Source organism: Vanessa atalanta, chromosome 22, assembly GCF_905147765.1.
Source record: "Vanessa atalanta chromosome 22, ilVanAtal1.2, whole genome shotgun sequence".
Classification (NCBI taxonomy): domain Eukaryota; kingdom Metazoa; phylum Arthropoda; class Insecta; order Lepidoptera; family Nymphalidae; genus Vanessa; species Vanessa atalanta.
In genome coordinates, this window is record NC_061892.1 from 8,483,526 (window position 1) to 8,505,424 (window position 21,899).

General features: G+C 32.0%; 1 protein-coding gene across 1 annotated transcript in view; it reads right to left on the reverse strand.

Annotated features, from left to right (window-relative positions):
- Window positions 1–1,382: 1,382 nt before the first annotated feature.
- Window positions 1,383–21,899, reverse strand: part of LOC125072667 (protein madd-4) — a 395,564-nt gene continuing 375,047 nt past the window's right edge. The window contains exons 16-31 of the mRNA XM_047683327.1: window positions 21,667–21,790; window positions 20,805–20,926; window positions 18,445–18,526; window positions 17,856–18,023; window positions 16,040–16,222; window positions 15,005–15,157; window positions 11,302–11,480; window positions 10,911–11,017; window positions 8,211–8,320; window positions 5,749–5,841; window positions 5,129–5,394; window positions 4,943–5,051; window positions 3,814–3,970; window positions 3,527–3,672; window positions 2,842–3,004; window positions 1,383–2,078 (exon numbers count right to left, since the gene is read on the reverse strand). Coding sequence (XP_047539283.1) covers window positions 1,972–2,078; window positions 2,842–3,004; window positions 3,527–3,672; window positions 3,814–3,970; window positions 4,943–5,051; window positions 5,129–5,394; window positions 5,749–5,841; window positions 8,211–8,320; window positions 10,911–11,017; window positions 11,302–11,480; window positions 15,005–15,157; window positions 16,040–16,222; window positions 17,856–18,023; window positions 18,445–18,526; window positions 20,805–20,926; window positions 21,667–21,790 — 2,269 coding nt within the window. The 3' untranslated portion in view covers window positions 1,383–1,971. The remainder of the gene's footprint in view (window positions 2,079–2,841; window positions 3,005–3,526; window positions 3,673–3,813; window positions 3,971–4,942; window positions 5,052–5,128; window positions 5,395–5,748; window positions 5,842–8,210; window positions 8,321–10,910; window positions 11,018–11,301; window positions 11,481–15,004; window positions 15,158–16,039; window positions 16,223–17,855; window positions 18,024–18,444; window positions 18,527–20,804; window positions 20,927–21,666; window positions 21,791–21,899) is intronic.

Sequence of the window (21,899 nt, forward strand, 5' to 3'; positions counted from 1 at the left end):
GATACACGTTTATTTAAGGATCAATATCACGATAGTCATAATATTTAGATAAGAAACATAAGTATTAGGGATAATACACACGTGCTGGAAAGACGCAGCGGGAATAACTACGTATCGCGAAACTAAAGGTATTGCAACACTAATGCTAATGTTCTAATACGTAGTTTGTTTTAAAGTTTCTATCTTAGATTCGCTTGTAAGGGCGTAGCTTTAAAGATCTCGTGTTCCCGCTAAGTTCTTTCTTGCAGGTCAAATCCCATATGAAGTATATTTGACAGCTATACTCGATAGCAGTTATAGAACGAGACAGCAATATCATCTATGTTGCTGTCTCTTTTGTGCAAAAAAGCGAATAACATATCTATCGTGGTGTTGTTTTGGTTAATTAAATATTATTAATTGAAGGCGATTTTAAGTATCGAATTGTACATAATTACATAATAGCTCCGTTGATCATCGATGTGATATACATGTGAAACACTAATTAATATTTGAGCTATCAGCGTTTTTATAAGCTGAGCTAATTTAGTTGATTCGTATATATTTTTAAAGCCTTTTTTTAGCGAAATAAGAATTAATAATAAACTAAATAGTAGACATCTAAAAATTGACAACAAACATCACTATATAATACTGTCAATCTTTATTTAAAATACGCGTCAAATAACTAAAATTACATTAGTCGATTCGTTGGTAACACCGCGCGTAACCATGGCATCGCGGTGACGATATTAACGCGCTTGCGATCTTGATTCTAGTTATTTGGCGCGGGCTGTACTAAATTCATTGAACGATTATATTTATAATAAACAATCGAATATTTCTAACTAAATGGTCGACAACTTCACTATCTCCCATTCCACGAACGGGTAACAAACACACAATACAACTATATAGATATATACAACAGTTTTAAGCTGTATCGATATTGCTTTTAATCAGATGTGTCGTATAAGTATATTTTTTTAATTATAGATTATAAATATTTTAATTTATTTTTTCAATTGCGCTATTCGACTAACTTTTTAAAGTTGCGAGTCGATTGTGGAGCGAATCGATTTTAATAAAATAAGGCTCTCGATATAACCGACCCGACACATGGAATTTAATAATTTCGCTAAATTTATTATATATTTTTCACGTCACTGTACTTTTTATACATTTGGCATATTTTTTTTTTTTAATTTTCCTATACATTGAATGCGTAACTAGTACTTGTGCAATTTTCTTACAATCTGTTAAGCGTAGCGATTATGCTTAATTTATTTACATATTAACTATGATTAATATAGTACAAAACATTTTTACTAAATATTTTGTTCCTTATACATAAATAAATTTAATCTATCATTTGAAATAATTTACACTTTTCATTAGAGGTCGAATTTAAGTATGGTTTTGTTTGTTCAAAATTAAAATAAAATACAGACAAAAAATATTTGAGAGTTCATAAATAAAAAAAATATGTTAACTTCTTCATAGAATTGATTTTGCTAAAATTGCCGTTAAGTGTGTAGAATATGTTATTTAAACTCAGGGGCCTATTTAAAACCTTTATACAACTTTAAGAAAATCGATTCTTATGTTAATCGATTTATTACTTTATAATCGATTAAATATACATTTTATTTATTTATGTGATCATATTTCTTATAGTGCTATCACGACTAGAAACTATTTCGTGCTCACAACGACATACAATCCAATTTATATGCATATAGCACATACTAGGTCACAGTCGATATTTAAAAAATATATTTTAGGGAAACTAACACATATTCTCGTTTTAAATAAAAAAAAATATAAACATCAAAGATTTATCTAAAAAATCGCACGAAAAATACTAAAATGTACATAAGATCTTTTTCAGTCTAAACTTTTTACATATAAGAATAAAACCCGTTTCGAGACGCAAATAGCCTTTTCACTGAAAGTCACATATCATAGTCTCTCATAGTCAAATGTCCTAATTTAGTCTTCACATGTCTTGCAACACTGCTCCTTATAACGTCTGAGAGCGCACATGTTCATTGCGCGAACGTTTTCGCAAAACCTCGACATGTCTCTGCAAACGCCATCTGTTGGAGGAAATTATTACACTTTAAATAATTTATTTCAGAGCTGCAATAAAATATCAGGTGATCAGGGGTTTGACCGTTATCTTGCCTGTTAAGCATCGACACGGTCTACGATGTCGCACGCTTGCCTAAAATATACCTGTTACTTTTACTCGATGTGCAAGTCCGTCTGGGTAGGTAACATCCACTCATCAGATATTCTACCTCAAAACAGTAGTACTCAGTATTGTTGTGTTCCATTTTGAAGGGTGAGTGAGCCAGTGTAAATACGGGACAAGGGAAATAACATCTTAGTTCCCAAGGTTAGTGGTGCATTGGCGATGTTAGGAATGGTTAATATTTCTTACAGCGCCATTGTCGATAGGCGGTGGTGACCACTTACTATCAGGTGGCTCATTTGCTATTGATAATATAAAAAAAACACTAGATTTGAAGACGCCTAGGTTTTACCTATCGGGTAATACATACCCTGACAAAGTATTCCACAGTTTAGCAGTGCAAAATGATGAAGGTGAATTCGAAGCGCACTCGCGGTTGTGATACGTTCCCGATTCTATTTCGATCCAACTTCGATATCACTGCGACTGGTCGTTGTTTTAGTAGAATAGGAAAACGGCTGAACGGCAACGATGCAATAAAGTGAAAAATTGGTGGTAGAACCCTTCAGGTTTGTTGGAAAACATTGCGAAGTAATTTACATTAAAATAAATTTAGACTCATGTTTATTAAAAACCCAGCTGTACGGGAACCACAGCCGACCTACCTTTAGCACAGTGTTCGTCTGAGCAAGCTCTGACGACGGCGGGGCGAGTGCGCGCGCACGCGGCGGCGCGGCGCTCGCGGCGGCCCGCGCGCGTCGCGCCGCCCGCGCGCCACACGCAGCGCAGCACGCGATGTTGCAAGCCCTGCCCGCACGGACCCTTGCACTGTTGTGGGGAAAATACAAAAATGTAAGGCAGAGAAATTCATTGTTAATTTTTACGTAAGTTTGTAGCATTGTTTACTAAGCGATATTATGTTGTCGTAATAATAAAATAAAAATATGGGTAGCTAGTACCCACCCCGGTTTCACATGCGTACAGTGAGGGTCAATAAATTAGTGATACAACTATTAGATTAAAGATTAAATATAAAATAAAAGTTTTAGTTTGGTTTCGGCTAGAAAGTTGAAGAAATCGCGATTTTCCTCTGATATCTAACATACATACATCTATTATGCATACTTACCTCTTGACTTATTCTATTTATTAATGAAAGCCGCATTAAAATCTGTTCCGTGATTTAAAAAATGTAAGCATACAGACAGGCAGGAAGCGTCTTTGTTTTATACTTTGTAAAAATATCAGTTTATTCTTTTGCTGATGCATTTTTGTCTGTATAAATTGAGTATAAACGAATTAAGTTCAATTTTTCTAGTAGTGTTTCTTTATGAAAATGATATATTTTACCTTACTCCAAGGCCCCACAGCCCAAACTGGTTTACAAGATTGGGCTTCTCTCTTAGTCTTCTCAGGTTGTTGACTATACACACAAGCTGAATCGAGCAGTACTGTTCCGTTGTCAGAAACACACTCAACGCGACGTCGAACTATAGCTAGGGTTAAAGAAAAATATTAAAAGAGCTAAAACTGACACCCAGTTAAATAAAAAATTATGATTTTGCAAGTCGCAATTTGCCAACTGTGCAAGTTGAAAATCATCTAAAGATTAAACAGAAAAGTTAGGAAAATCTTACCACTTCCAGAAGCCAAGCATCTGACTGCTGACCAAGATCCAGTCCTCCATGAAGCACAGCTATTGCTGGCACAATCACGTAAAACGGTCGGAGGTGTCAGTCCTCTCGACAGACATTCGTCAATTTCGACTGTAGTTGTTTGATTAGGTAATTTATGCTATTTGTAATAAAGAAATAAATTAATTAAAAGTTGTCTAATTCAGCGATCATAACAAAGAAAATATTCTTAAAATGTTATTGAGTTATCATCGATATAATTATTTTTGGTTGGATATTTAATGATTTCACGTGATGTTATTATATTAGTTTTTTTTAGGATATTTAAAATAATTGAGTTATTTGGTGGCAAAACTATTATAACAATGAGAACTGAAACAAATTCATACAGATTAAATTATAAATAATTTCTGTACTTATTATAGCCGAGTGGAACGATGGCAAAAATGCTAGTAAAATATATAATTAAAAAATAGTTCCTCTTTAAAATCTAGAAGTTCCGTTTAAATTGAAAATGTACTAAATCTAATTAAGTAATAGTATTTTAGGAAAAATATTAAAAAATATATCAAATACAATATCATACTTCGTACGTACATCTTGATAATCAAAGTACAATCTACTATCTGTTCCGAAAAGAGAATAACCTAACTTGACAGAGAAGAACCGGAATTATTTACAATTTTCAATATTATAAAAAATAATATTCATTATACACCATATCGTTAATTCTGAAAGCTTAAGTTTCAAATGAATACTCGATGTTAATGAAAAATTTCAATCATAAGTAATAATTGAATTCAGCGTAAAATTAAATTCATATTCATGTAATATTGGAAAAGATTCTCTGCTCTTAGTTAAATAGTTTCAGTGAGTTTCTTCGGTTGGAAATTTCCTTTCATTAAATTCAAATCTGTATTAGCTTTGAATAACAAGCAAAATTGAAAATGTGAAATACAAGTATTTTTCTTATATGATTTAAAATAATATCCGCAATTTTTCAATAATTTACTTAAAAACTATAAAATATAAACACGAATATATGTAGGTCAAAATAAGTGACTCAAAGGATTAAATTTAATATGGCAAATCACGAGTACCAAAAGTCTGTCCATAATTACTTGATACTTACATGGCAAACGGCACCCCTTATTTGGTGGCCAACTTGACCACAGGGAGCATTGCATGATGACCAATCTGTGGTCTTCCACGTATATTCATTTATGTCGAATGCTGTAAACCTAATGAGTGAAAAAGAAAATTGTAAGCTGGATATTTCAAACATTACTTATTAAGAGTTTGAATAGAAGTTACTTACTTGTTATCTGACTCCGTTGTAGTTTCCACTAGGTCACCAATGTTTTGTTTAACACTTTCAACTCTTGCTTCTTCAACAGTATTTCTATTATAGTCCTCATTGACTATAATTATATCAGAATCATCATCTTCTGGAAAGACTATTTGTTTATCTTCAAGGTTGACGACTTGTACTTGTGATGGCGTACCATAATTTTGATACATTATAATCGGGTCCACCATTCTCTGACCCCTCGAATTGCCAATGGTCTGAAAATTCCAAAACATCTGAACATATCAATGAAAAATGTTCTTGGAGTTTTAAATAGGCGCTATGGAAACACATATAAAGTCAAACCAATTTGAAAACCACAATTGAAGTTTTTACATTAGTGATAAAAAACGATGAATTGACTAAATTATTAGAATATAAATCGATGAAACCCAAATTTTATCAAACCCTCGTAACATAAGAGTTAGTCATGAAGCTCATAAGTTTGGTTACATTCTGTAAATGGGTAACCAATATCGTAATGAAATAGTACCACCAAAGATGTATCATGCCATGGAAAACTAAACGTAATTCTAGTCCCATAGAACCTAAAATCCCATGAGCCATGCTCTATTCTGGTAACGGCTCACCTGTAGTTGCATTACAAGGTAATGCAGACACGGCAAAAGCCTGGAGGCACCGCTTCGTTTTGGTGGAAGCATCTGAGATGATACAGCAGTCTTCTTTAAATATCCGAATAGCAGCGTGTGAAAAATTTACGTTAATTGAAATTTTGGTTGCAAAATTGGTACAATCTTCCACGATTTTGCTCCTTCATATCAGTGTAGCAAAGATGAGTTTTGTTGCTCGTAAGCGATTGCAAATATTGCCTCGGCTAACTAACTAATTTTGTGTTCAGACTATTAATATTTTGAATCGAAAAGCCAATTTTGTCTCAACTCACATTATTTCGTTAATATATTTACAAGGTATTGTCCTACGAGGTAAAAGATTGTAACATTTAATATTTAATAAGTTAATGTAGGGTAATTGTAAATATACAATATATATGATATAAAACGATCTGATATATTTCAGATATATAATGGTAAATAGCTAAACAGTTTACTTAGGACGTACACATTATTATATAAAATACAGATTCTTGACCTCTCAGTAAAAAAGTTGTTTCTTTTTCTTTATCATATTTAATATATTTAAAGGTCCTATTCTTCATTCTTCTCTTATCAGAAATTTAAGTGTCGCTTTAATGCTTCATAAGTCTGGCCTGTATAAAACCAGTGACTTGTATAGGTGTCTATAATACAATGATTTGCTATCTACTGTAATTCAGCTAAGTTCAACAATAAAAGGGGCATAGTAAACTTTATAGCCGACTTTATAGCTATAATAAAATTATTATTGAATGTATATTATACTAGTGGGCAATAAAGAACGTTAGAGACGAGGTTATTTCAAGGCCGAATAGCGATTTTCATCTTTGTCGCATTGTAAATGAAAATAAGAAATTGTTGTAAACTTTGTCGACCTTATTCGTAAAGGTTATTGAACTTACTTTAATTAACAACGTTTTGTTTCATTTATTTCGAGAATATTCGACTGAGAAAAAGGTATATTTGAAATTTAATTATTAAATATGACATACTATTTGTTTATTAATTTAAAATTACTTTACTTCGAGATATGATCAAGTTAGTCTTTTAGCTAAAAGTGTAAAAATCAGCTCAACTTAATATTAAACTAGATCTTAGAAAATTAAAATGGCTTAACCGGATTTAAAGGGCGAAAGAAATGACAGTATTTAGAATTTTAATATGACGAATTAAATTTTATATAGTTCCGCTATTAAGATATTTAGTATTCACGAATAGTCCGAAAATGTCCATAAACTTACACTTTACAATAATATTACTTCAATAATTTTAGGCTTTCTAATGGATCGCTTACATGCGACTTAGTTACGCAGTTGGTTTGCGCATTTAAGCTGAAACTATTTCCGTTGGTTGGTTATATTATGACGATTTTGTCATTAAATCGCGTAGTGGAAAATGACATTATTAAAATTAATACATACACTAAGAATCGCAAACATTTTTTTTGAAATACATTGAACATACAAATAAACATTGATGTTTGCACGGTATCGTTCACTCGTTTGCTTTGATGTGCAAACTCGCTTACTCAACTAAGCGCGTTACGATCGTGTAACTGCCCTTTATGAATTCTTGTACTTTATATTCCGTACTTGTAAAAGATATATACTATTTTCATTATTTCTCAGCGGACGACTTAGAATATTTTATACCAATAAATTTTATAGTTATGATTTTTATTGTACAATATTTATTGCTAAATCCATAAATCGCTTGTGATGGTACTGTTAATATTATTTATCTTTGTCATTTTGTTTATATGTTTTTACTTATAGAGAACATTTCATGTTAACAAAGAGTAACCGATTTCGAACTTATTTTTCATAATTATTTTTTAATTCGTAATGGAATCAAACGTGAATGTCACTCGCAAACAAAAAATGATTTTCCCATTTGGTTGATAAACAACAGGATTCCGTAGTGTAATATAACAATTAAAAAATTAACAACAAAACATTATACATACAACTGAATTGATAATAATTTTTAAGTCATCACAACTATTTCGATCTTGTTTGTTTTTCTCATCAGTTTTCACTGTCTATAATATTTACATATTTTCAAATCTTTTTCATATTATAATTATACATTAATCAAATTTCCATGAAAATAATAATATTTTGTCGTTAACATACACATATTCTATAACTTCAATGAATACAATGTAAGCTATTTCTATGAATTTTCAAGATAATATTAGTACCGCTTAAACGACCACATTGTTGTGGTTCATTATTATAAATAGATAATAATTCTAAGAAGAATACATCTCTGTTTTTAACTTTGATTAGTTTTATTTTTTTTTATCATATCTTAATTTAACCTGATGTTAGAACTCAGCGGCGATATTCTTCGCTTAATATGTACGTTGTCTGTTGTTTAGGAATCTGTGTAATATGTTTATTATCTGTGTTATAATGTATTCAAAGCCTTCTTACCTCATTTTCATCGTAGATGTCTCGGGCTTGTGAATTGTAGCTCGGCGAGGCTTTCGTGCTTGTGGTACCAGCGTTGCCGTACAGTGCGTCCCGGACCTTATCTATTTTGCCTGATAATTTAAAGGAAAACAGTCAAAACGTGTACACGGTATTCCTAGCAAATAATGCTAGTAACGCGATTAATATTACATAATTCTTCACGATGAAGATCGTGAAAAAAATATTATTACACCCAATTTTACTCATCTTCAAAAAACTACCGTCTTATTCAGAAGATATGATCTCAATATGGTATCTCTTATGAGTGCAACCATAAGCTCTATGTCTTTCTTCTATAGTCTGATAATAATTTAAACTAATTTAACGATAATTTGATATTTTTAGCTAATGGCGCTGTAAGTAATATTAACCATTGCTTACATCGCCAATGGGCAAACAACCTTGGGAACTAAGCTATTATGTCCCGTATGCCTGTAGTTACACCGGCTCACTTACTCTTCAAATTGGAATACAACAACACTGAGTACTGCTGTTTTGCGGTACAACATCTAATGAGTGGATGGTACCCACCTAGAGGGGCTTGCACAAAACCCTACCACGCAGTAAATATCTATATGATATGATAAAAAGCCTACTGGTCCTATCAACTTACTATTCGCACTTGGGGAAGGACGGCTGGCTATATTTAACACAGGTTATTTTTTTTAAGCTTGCTTGTATGTATATATATATGCAGGTATGTACAGTCGGGGTAAGAAAAGGTTCGTCACCTTGTGCTCAGTATTAGCGATAATCTGCTTTTCCGATTGATTTTGAACCTAGTTATCATACTATGTTAGTTTAATTTTATGTGCAGTTTTCTGTTTAATGCTTTAGTTTCAAAATGTACTAAGAGTTTACGACTTGATAAAGGAATGAATTTGAGAACTGACGAAGGTTTTCTTACTCTGTCTGTACATATGTAATGATTACATCTGCTCTTGCAACTATAATAATTGTTTCTTGTCTAGATTAAGTAAATATTTAAACCCTTATGTGAAATAAATTATTATTATTTATATATTTACAGCATTTATATATTTTGTTAAGGTTGAAACAGAAAAATGATACCAAAGGTTACGACGTCCCTTGATATTGTGAATACAAATTTTATCCTAACAAGCTCCTAATTTAAAGTGCTCTTAATATAATATCAGGCTATTTTGTTCGCGAAATTATATTTAATATTAAATATAATAAAAATGTTAAGGCGTCTGTTCTCTTACAGTAATGTAATGGCATTTCGAAAGCAATACGATTTTGTTTCAAATCCCGTAATGTAGTGCGGCAGTTCGCTTTTAGTACTTCATTTATTCATTTAAAACACGAACTAAGTCAACAAAAACACGGATAAAAATGGGTAAAATCAATCCGTACATAAGTGTCAATTATATTCAAACTTTTTATTAAGAAAAAAAAAATGTTTTTGAAATTATATGATTATAGGTTTTATTTACTATAAAAAATAGACAAAACAATGAATCTCAATTAAGAAAATCTGTAAGCACTAATAGAAAATATTTTTTAATGATGATGATGATATGGTCTTAACCGATTTCGGCATGGCAGCTAATCTATACATATAATAAAATTGGAGTGTCTGTTTGTAATATTAAAATAGCCATTTTACTAAATGCATATGCATGTATACACGGTACATATACCAAAATAACATTTTTTACAATTTTTGTTGTCTGTCAGTGTGTCTGTTTGTTCCGGCTAATCTCTGGAACGGCTGAACCGATTTCGACGGAACTTTCACTGGTAGATAGCGGAAGTAATAAGAAGTAACTTAGGCTATTTTTATTTTAGAATTATATATAAAATAAAAATAAAATCACGCTATTATATCCAATTAACTCAAATTCAAACAACACGCACGAAGTCGCGGGCACAGCTAGTCTTAATTAAGACTAGCCAACTACGCAGGAAATATTATATTGCACAAGTTTGTGTGTATACAGGTGCACTCTGAATTCTCTTACTTTTATAATTCACTGGACGACATATTTGATACGACCGAAAGAGTTTAGGCGCAGCAACGGTTTCACGTGCATTCCGAGCTACGGCCGTATACATACTTTGACCTTCCAGAATTAGGGCTATTACTAAATAAAATTCGACAGAAAATATTTTATCGGAACCTTGACCTTGGAATGTGGCCTTGTATCCAGGTACTAGATAGGAAAGTTATTTTACAATTAACAGCTAATACCAATAATTTCTATGGCAGAGCAAGCGATTTGGTATTTGCTTCATACAATGCCAAACATATTGTTTTCAGCGCTTGAAGCGCTTCTAATATACCAAAATTAGCAAAATTCAATAATTAGTAAAAAACTAATATGTCTATGCTTTATATTACGTGTTATTTAACAACTGGGCACTTTAATGTATTTTTTTTTCCAAATCAACGTTGAATTCTTAGCTTAGCGCATTCAAATCGAAGAACAATCTCATCTAATAATATAACTAATATATTTTTATTGGCTCACAGTCCCTATTAGAAAACCGGTGTAATAAAGGTTCTTAAGTATTCTGAAAATTTCCATAGCGTTCGAAAAAAAAAAACACGTTAAAGGCGTTCTCAAGTTATGTGTTAGTTAGCAAGGTTAGTTAGTTCAGTTATTAATAATACAATTATAAATAATTTTGATTTACCTTTCTGTCGATTCTTATAGCTCTTCTTCTGATCTGGAGGGCGTTGTTCGTGCGACTGGTCGTCGGATCTTCCTCCTATCATGGCTCGATAGCGACCGTCAGCTCTGCTGTCAAAAAGGCTCAACTTAATATACAAATAACTGTAAAGCAGTTTCAATAGTTCTACAATAAAATAATAAATTGCAAACTTGAAATCAGAACATTCTATCAAATATTTCAAATAGAATAGGAATTTGAATTTAGAATCCTTTATTTAAAAATCAACGTTTACATTGTAACAATATAGATTATATACGATAATTTAAAGCTGAATGTCAATGCGTAAAATGTTTCTGATGCAAAGAGGTCTTACTTCTATCACTTAGACTTGTGTTATTTTTAATGATTATACCTGTCAGAGAGTGGCGACGATGGTTCATCCAAGGCTTTATGCCTTTCAATTTCTTCACTCGACGGAAACTCTCCAGGTCTCGGTTTGACAAGTAGCGTTAAATTAGCACTTGATCGTCCCGCCACGCATGTGTAGACTCCGTGATCTCGGAGAGAAAGAGATGTAATGCGAAGAGCCCCCTGTGGTAGAAAGAGAGAGATTTTAAATATTGTACTATACCCTGTACAGGTTAGCTTGATCTTTTTGACAGATGTAAATTTTTCTGATTGACATAACTTTGCAATGACGAACATATTATGTTCTTAATTTAATGATTTTAAAAATTATAAAAATATTTAAAAAAATACATATAATACAAAAGTCCCTAAAGATTCAAGCGTTATTCGAAAAATAAAAGACTTTTTATTGCTTCAAAGTAAAATTTAAATAGTAACACTGAAAATAATAGACGCTTGTATAATGTTACATCGGTCGGACGGTAGGGACGCGAATGACAGGCCCTAACGGATACAAATATCTATTACAAAAAATCATTATTAAAGATCATTGTTAAGTTATTGTTACGAACGGGGGGGCATTTTGGTTAGGGTCTCTTTGCTTAGTGGTTGAGGTCTCTTTAGCTGGTATAACTCTTATTAGAAAAATAAGGTAAAAAATAATGAATTCTAATTTGAATTACGCATTCCATCGTTCCATCGAGTGTTATATATGTTATATTTTCTGTTTCCATCGCTGGCCCGTCTCTCAAAAACATCAAGCTAACTTGAACCGGGTATAAAAAGTAATATCCATATGACCTTATACTAATAAATACCATTTACATACAACTAAAGCTGTTTATGTATATGTGTGTACTTTGACGATCTAATAAATAAATATAGATATATAAATGAGTTCACTCGAACAGTTATTCCTATGTTGGCCAACCGCTGGCTTAGTAAGTACTCATTCACATTTATTAAAATAGTTCCAAAAAGGCTTTCACGAAGTTAATTAATTCATTTGAACAATAGTTCGTAAAAGCTTTGTACGTAGTATGAGTGTTTATATTTAGTTTGAGAAAATTTATAATTAAATAAAAGCGGAAATTGCCTTTCTAGTGACGTGCATAGAGAAATTAATAAAACTTTTTTAATTGCTTTAGGCTAAAGTCCTTTTTATTAAAAATGATACTCTGGACAAAGTGTAAAAAATATGTTGATGTTTAAAAATATAAAACTAAGTGGTTATAAGGGATATATTAACGTCAAAAATAATGATGTTTTATTTAAAAAAAAGTGACTTTATTAGCTTGCCTTAGCTTGGCTAACGTGTAGCAAATTTTCGTCCAACCCATGTAGGTTTCTTCAAGTTGTTTTTCGCCGAAATACAAACACAAATTGATTACATTGAAATTCAAATGTGCCACATCGGTTAACGTCCATTGAAATTGTAAGTGATATTCGTTTAAATTAATTAATTACTTTATTTAGCCGAGACCCATTGGTAAGTGGTAAGTGGGAACATGAATCTTAATCCAAGATAGCGCGTTAGAACTCAAGTGTTACATCCAAAGTTTTCATGTCATCACTTAAGTTAAAACTTAAACCCTCATTTCTCAAATGTACCATTTTGGCGCTTAAGCTTTTCTTCATTTCGATGTGATTAATTGGCTTATAATTTAGTATGTGCTCAGTGACAGATACCATCGTGAGAAAACTTGCATGCTTAGATCATATCTAGATAGAGTGTCGTACTACAAAATAACTAAGACAAACGAATCAACTTTATTATCTCAGTGTGCGTGACAGCTACGCTTAACACTCGCCAAACGTCATAATACTTTACTAGTGTGCGTGAACTTTTTTTTCGACGCATGTGTTTTAATTAATAAAAAATATTTTCAAGTATAGTATAGAGGAATTAGATATAACCTACTTATTTAATACCTTTGCCTAGCAGTGGATTATTTTATAGATGATTTATGTGTTAACCAACTGTATTAAGATCTACTACTTAGTAGATAGGCTTTATCAATAATTTAGCTTAAGGACCATGAGATATATCATGTCAAGTACTATAATCGATTATGGCAATAAGCCGACAATAAGTGATATTAGATGACAGGGCTTTCTAGTGACGATACCCGGTATGCCATACGAGACGATACAATCTTAACGATATATCGATATAACTAGGGAGGTGACATAATTAGTAACAAAGTTTAGGCAATTTAGTAACCTTCTGTGATACTCAAGATATTGTGAATCTTTTTATATGTTTTGGTACAAAATAAATAGTGATGTCGTAAATATATAGAATATTAATTTGGTGACAATATTTTCTATTAAACTCAGGACCTTTCTACGAATTGACAATATCTAATTTGTTGAAATAGATAAGACGAAATACATTTTTGTGTAATAGGTTATGATATCATATCGTTATATAAACCTTAGATTTACACATTTCATGTTATTTTTTAAGGGTTGATAAAGGCTTCCAGTGCGGGTTCCTTGCTCAAAATTTATTGACATACGATTGAGGGGCAGTGTTCGAAAACGTTCAGAAACAAATGTTAAAAATTATAGATGACCTTTTTCGTACAATCCAGTTTAGTAAATCATGTTGGCCGTAGGAGGCCCCTTTATCGTAGGGGCCCTGGTACACAGCACTATCTATCTATTCTTGCCTTATGGTATTGTCTGCGTCACTGGATTTGCTATTACCTCTAAAATAATAATCACTACAAATATTTCTTTCGTATCATCTCATCGTAACATTCGTTAAATGTAGGAAGCGGACATTAGTCAACTGTAAATAAAAGCTGGAAATACTTTTAAACTGTGACAAAATTTATCGTAAAATGTTTTTGCTAGGGTAATTTATAGGCAGTAGTTGCCAACTGCGAACCATTTCTTATACTGGGCCAGTTGACAAAAACCTTTGGTTCTATCGACAGGTTGAATGAATTAGTTTGGGGTTCGGCCAGTTTACAGTTTTGGGTATGAATTTCAGATACCCAACTGTTTATATTAATTTACTATTATACTGAGAATACAGTTTAAAGTTACACGTGTTATTTATAAGATATTGAGGTAATGCGATAAAGTACCAAAAGAATGAATGAAGTATGAGGTATCCGAATTAAGAATATCCATTGTTTTCTCAATTGTCTATGGAAATATAAGGAATAATTTAATTATTTTTCTAAAGATTTTGTAATCATTTTTTTTAAATGGCCTTGTTTCTTCATATTTTATGTCCGTTTGTTGTTTTTTTTTTCGTATTATATGAATTAACGTCACCTTTAATGCATCACATTCTACGTTTTACGCTCAGATTAAAATACAGAAGGCAGATGGAGCGCGTGGAATATTATAGTGAAGCAACAGAAGCGAACACAAGTGTGCTGTCACTTTAATTATGAATTATTGACATACCAATAAAAACTGAGATTCTTGTCGGTAATCATCGGTAGAATCTCCATTCCGAACCGGTGTTAGTTTCATATTTAATACAGTTTTGATATTAAATATATGCGTAGTTTCGAACTTTTAATTAATTTGAATTTATAAACACAAATTAACCAAATTTAATTGAGATGCTAACTCAGGTCTGAACTCGCAATTTCCATTAAGATTTACGTTTCCCACACGATCGCCTCGGCTGTTATATACCAAACATATTATTAATATTAGAAACACCTAACAAACAATCTTACCTTTTTAGATATTTTGTATTTCTTCGACTTCGTAATAATTTGATGGTCCTTCGCCCACTGGATCTTCGTCCTATTGTATCCCTTCACTGGACATTTGATTTTTACTTGAGTTCCATAAAATATAGTCGCTGATCCGCCAACTTTTACGGTCACCTGCAGATAACAATATTATATGAGAAAAAATGCTATTAAATTATTGTAATCTTTCATGCACAGGGTAGTGAATGTTACAATACTAAAAAAACCAAATATCTTTATGTTTATCGAAGTAATCAGGCGAATGGCTTATTTAATGAAAATTACTTACCTTTATTAATACAGAGTACTGTTATTGGGCGGTAGATATACTACCACCAAATAACAGTACTCTGTAATGTCGTGTTCCGGTTAGAAGGGTGAGAGAGCCAGTGTAATCATAAGCACAAGGGACATAACATCTTTGTTCCCAAGGTTAATACTTCTTACAGCGCCTTTGTCTATGGGCGGTGGTGACCACTTACCATCATGGGACCCATATGTTCGTACGCCAACCAATGCCAAAAAAAATAAAATAAATAAACACCATTATTGAATACAGTCAACCTTGATATTTCTTATCAAATCATTAATAGATATAATTATTAATTAAAGTGATTACACACTCTGAGTATGAAATTATCTCTATATTATAAAAAAGTATGTAAACAGTCTGTTAATGTCCCTTTGCTGGATCGAGGCCTCCTGTTGATGAGAAGGTTTGGTGCTTAGTCTACCACGCTACTTTAATGCAGTGGCAGGACACATGTGGCATAATTTCATTGAAATTTGACAGTTGCAGGTTTCCTCCCAACTACACTGCTTACTATTAAATGTATTGTATAAAAAGTTATTATTGATAAAATCCGTCGAGATATGAGATATATCCGCTCCTATGTTGAATGTAAAATAAAGTTTAACTTTATTAATAAACTGAAATTTTCTTTGGCGTGTTATGAAAAATGTTGATAATTTTTTTTTAACGTATAACTAAAGGTAAGGTCTTAGATTATAACGTACCTTCTTCTTCTTCGGATCGTGCTGTATATACGAAGAATTCGCCAAAGATATTTCTGGAGATGACGTATCCAATAAACATGGTCGGCTATTACATGACTTTGTGGTAGCTGGTCGTGGTGAGTTGCACTGTGACGCTGGACGTTCCACCACGTGAGATTGCGCCATGATTTGTTTACATACCACCTGATAGGCAAAGTTAAACAAGTTAATGGTAATTTTATATTATACTCGCTTTATTTGCAATAAATAAATATTGGACAACATCACATACATTACTCTGATCCCAAAGTAAGTAGCTAAAGCATTTGTGTTATGGAAAATCAGAAGTAACGATCGTACCACAAACACCCAGACTCAAGACAACATAGAAAACTAATGAACTTTTTCTACATCGACTCGGCCGGGAATCGAACCCGGGACCTCCGAATGGCGTACCCATGAAAACCGGTGTACACACTACTCGACCACGGAGGTCGTATTTGTATTGGAAAACAATTTAAAAAATTATGGAATTTACTAGTCTATAGGAAGAAGTTAAAAGATTGAAACGTTGATCTATGTGAGCTCTTAATATCAGGATATCGTAAAATCCATCTCTGTCAATTTTCAAAAAATTCCAATTTGAAAATTCTTGGATACAATTCTTCAATATCATTTAATAATCTGACCTGGGATTTGAAACCCTCGAGATCTCCAATCCAAGTCAGACAAGATAGTTGAGAAATAAAAAGACAAGATATAAATTCTTACAATGAGCAGTCTAATCACGGCAGTAAGAAGCTTATAAACTCAACAGTGGCTCAAAGTACTATAAATAGCTAAAGAAAATAAGATTTCTTCGTGTATTTTGCGCAATCGCTTTGTACTTGTTATATTTGTTGATATATCTTTTTAGTCCTCAAGGTTGGTGGCGCATTGGTGATGAAGGAAGGTTAATATTTCTTACAGCGCCATTGTCCGCCAGTAAATGGCATAAAAAAAATGAATGTAGAAGAAAACCATTGAATTGAAAATGAAGATAGATTGGTTGAAAATTCATTGGCAATATCAGTGATGTGATACGTTAAGTATAAGATAAACGACATAGTCTAATATCTGACGACCAAGACCCAAAACGCGAGCAAAGTCACGGACAACAAGTAGTTATTTTATAAAGGTAAAACTTATATGATACCACCTTGGTACCCATATGTGCAGTGTTTTATTTGCATTTCTATTGCTTATAATATATCTATTTTTTAAAATTTGAATAGTAATAATCTACTTTGAAACTGATCAAAAGTGCAAGTGCTAAACCGTTTATCAGAAGATATTTGATCTTCTTTTTTATCAGAGTTGAGTACCATAGCAGAGATGGTGTATATCATTTCAAAATGTTTACAGAATTCGAATTAACTTGTATTTGTAGCTTAACTGCTTGGCGTTGTTGGCCTAGCAACCGATAAACGTGATCGTACATTATCGGTATTTTGTAATGTTTTTATTCACATAATCATAGAGCAGATCAGTATAATGAAGGAAATTCAGCTGCTCTACTTCAAGCTACTTTGGAAATTATTTTACTGCTGGCTTGGTTTTCGTTACCATAGCAACAGAGGTATTTAATGCTATGGGGCTACTATTACGGTTAGAGCCTAGCAACTGTTGCTATAAAATATTTGTTGTAGATTGATATCAAATCAAATAAAAAATATATACATATGTAAACTAATGATATTGATTGTTGCATTTAACAAAAGAAGATGACGTCAACATGGAAGTCATGTACATCCACGTGTTGGGCTGATGTCATTGAACTTTATTTTATTATACGTACCTCTCTTTGCTTCATGCCACCACCACAAGTCTTGGAGCACTTCGACCACTCAGCAGCGTGCCACCGAACGGGGCAGTCAAGGACGTTACAATATTGTCTGTCTGGTGGCGGTGGTTGTGGGCACATACTGTTTGGTACAACCACCGTGTTGGTACCACCTCGGGTTACCTGGCAAGATAAAGAGACGCTATATTTTTTCATCCATTCCAAATATTATCGAACATCTTTTGGATTATTTGGAACTAATGCCTTCTGTTATATTTCTTAAAAAATATCTAAAGTAATTTGCAAGACAGACAATGAATTAAAAGTACCTATATAAGATATCAGTAATCGATCTCTTTCATGTTTGTTATCGTTAGGCACAAAATAGTGTTTTTTACTTTTCCATCCAAATATTTTTTTTATTTTAGTTTTTAAGTAAATTACTCGTAAAATGAAAAAAATATCTTTACTTTTAGACTTTATATATTATTTTCGATCACTTTTTTCTGAAGTATACTTCACGTTATTCATATTCGATTCGAATCAAAATAAAACAACAAAATCTAAGATGAAAACGCAACTCGCTAGAGATTTTCCAACTTACCTCGTGAATGCATGTGACTTCTCGAGTCTGAATACCGATTCCACACGACTTGGTGCATTGAGAAAACTCCGTGTAATTCCACCTGCAAAGATACTTATGTATACTTAAACGCTTTCAGATACAGCGGATTTGACATTGATGTTCTTTGAATGTTTTATTTTACAAATAAAATTCTAAATTCGTTGACTTGTTTTCTTTTTAATAATCTGACTATAGTTAATGAAAATCAATAAATATTATCATAATTTAAATATAATTATTTTAATCTCTTGTTATGTTTTTTTTTTTTTTGTTTAAATTCGTGTATTTTAGCGCACTTTCATACATTAAATTGACATTGACAGTTGACAGTGACAATTCAGAGCTTAGACTACATGAATTATAATAATCTGTGCCCTTTACAAATAAAAGCCAGAATAAAAAAGAAAAAAAAATATTATAATAATCGAATGATTCAAACACGGGGAAATAAAACTGAATTAATTCATACTTAAAATTTATTTTATACTCGGATTTATCTAGTGTCCATTGGGAATGGCTGTTGTGGTCGAAATCAGTCAGCACATAATCATTACTTGACAAGCATGAACTGCCATAATATCAAGCTGGTTTGTGTATTATATGTTATTTATACATCTACCAATACAATATATAATTATTAAATTATTATTATTATGCTATAGACATTTATTATCTGCCTAATGGAAAGAACATTAAATTTATGTAAATTTTCGTAAGTTCTTAATTTGGTAAATAAGTTTCAATACAAACGTATTACGTACGTATTCTCTATCTCAATATTCGCGATGTATATTATTGATATTAACCGCAATCATATCTTAAAATAATTTTCTTGACGCTTCAAGACTTTCACTTTTCGTGGTCATAAGCATATTGGCTCATAATAAAGTTATGATCTCGAATTAAATTAAAATTTAGAGTACAATGACCCAAAACTGAAACGTGTCTGTATTTCCACATTTTTTTAATGTAACAATTATAATATTATACTAGTACATATATAGTATTTGTTACTAATATACTTTTTAATTTGGTACTATTAAACTATTTCGAAATGTAAATACAATCAAATAAAAACTAACTATTATATAAAGTAAAATTTACAGACGATATATTTCAGACTTATATATTAAGCCGTAACAGTAGTTTTAACGCAATGCACTGGTTAAACACTATTCCAGGGAGCTTTATATGTAATTTAATGTTATTTCCACGAACGCGAAATACAAAGATACGTGTAAATTTCAATCTTATCACGATATAAATAGAGCTTAAAACAAAATAAATATTACAGTGGTCTGATACACTAACATAATGCAGTGTAAACGTGTTAAAATATAAATTGAGCCAGTTACCGTTAGTATAGGGTAATGTATTAAAAATAAACAACTGCTTTTTGACACGTGACGCCAGTAGAACGACTTTTGTTATATTGTTTAAGTCTCTCGTTTTGAGATCTCTGCTAAAGATTAAATATATGTTATGAGTTATTTTATTGTTTACGAGGTTTTTGTCTGATTGAATATTGATACGTGTATAAGCTCTCGTTTCGGTATGATACGTGTCAGGTTTAAATGGTTTTTGTAACGTGAAATTTGTTTTAAATAAAACCTATTTGAAATGTTTTAGGGAAATGAATCAATTCGGCTATGTGTACTTAGCACGCAACATTTGTTTTTATTTAATGACTTTTTTCAAATATTTTAAAATTAAATACAAGTATCTTTCATTATTACAAGATTTTATTGTAACGTATTTTGTAAGTCTTTGTATACGTATATATCGTCCGTATATAAAAAAAAAAACAGATTTATAATTCTCTAAAAGAATCACGAAATTATTTGCTGCAGTTATTATTTTTATTTATAAACTTTTATCTATTTATTTCAAATTACAATTAATGTATTCTTTATAGGAACAGTTCAAACATATATTAATTTATTTAATACTTTATTGCTCACCAAAATAATATATACCAATATAAAGAGTTCAAAAGGCAGACTTGTAGACTAATAGCGCAATGGTTTACGGGCCGTCTTGCGATGTAAAAAGTCGCAGGATCGATCCTTACCCCTTGGGTTACTGTCGTCTCCTATACTAACACAAGTGATAAGCTTAAAAGGAAGGGTAAATAGGAGTATTACTAATTCTTTAATTAAATTGGGACGTTGCTACTATTCCTTTTTAAAAAAAAAAAACCTTTATACTAAAAGCATTCTCTCAACCTTAGGAACTGTGAGGGAAAGAGAGAGAGAAAAAAAATTTGTCATAAATTCATACGAAAGTGTTTAATTATTATTGAAGACATTTAAAGATAGTTGTATATATTTAAGGCTTACCGAGGTGGGCACGGGTGATCGTTACAGGTTCGGACTCGGTTCTCTGGTTTCGTGTGTGGGTCGCACATGTAGGGTGACGCGTTTTTGCCATCTTCATCTCTAACACATTGGATGATGAGTTCCTACAGAAAAGAAAATATTGTATTGTTTTTTTAATTTTATTATTACTCTAGAATAGGTAGGCGGAAGGATAGAGGGTCACCTCTTGGAATGTGGTCACAACGGCTAGACCTTGTCCATGTATTTAACATTCCTTACAAAACCCATTCGCCACCTACCTCGGTTAATTATTCTAGCTCACCCTTCAAACTGAAATACAGCAATATTAAGCATTGCTGTTTGGCGATTGAATATATAATGAGTATGTTTCTATATAATAGAATGTCACTTTATTCTCCAACAGAGCTGAGATGGCCCAGTGATTAGAATGCGTGCGGTTCAAACCCAGGCAAGCACCACTGAATATTTATGTGCTTAATTTGTGTTTATAATTCATCTCGTGCTCGGCGATGAAGGAAAACATCGTGAGGAAAACTGCATGTGTCTAATTTCAACGAAATTCTGCCACACCTTCTCCTCAAAGGGAGAGGAGGCCTTAGCCCAGCAGTGGGAAATTTACAGGCTGCTAATGTAATGTAATTCTCCAACAGGCTTGTAAAATTAATTCTGTATTTGCTTTCGAATTGATTGTTTGTATAATATTATCATATCTAAAGTTTACATTTATAGATAAATGATAACTTGTCATAACAATTTTTAAATACTCAGTACTTGTAGTTCTTCAATAATTGAAACTGTATAAAGATATATGTAAATGTAATAAAATTTAACCTTGATTTACTGTCTAAGAAATTTATTTTACCTGAACTCCACTTAAACATGACGCGCTACAGCTAGTATATCCCTTTTCTTTCCAAGAATAGGATTTCCCAGGTGATCCAGGTGCCACTCTAATATTGCTCGATGTACCGAAGACTAGTGATCTGCTGGAGTGATAATCTTCTCTTTACCAATATTGCGTTTCGATAGAAATACATATATAATAACTATGTTAATTAAAGATAAGAATATATATTTTTAGTAATGACGTAATAG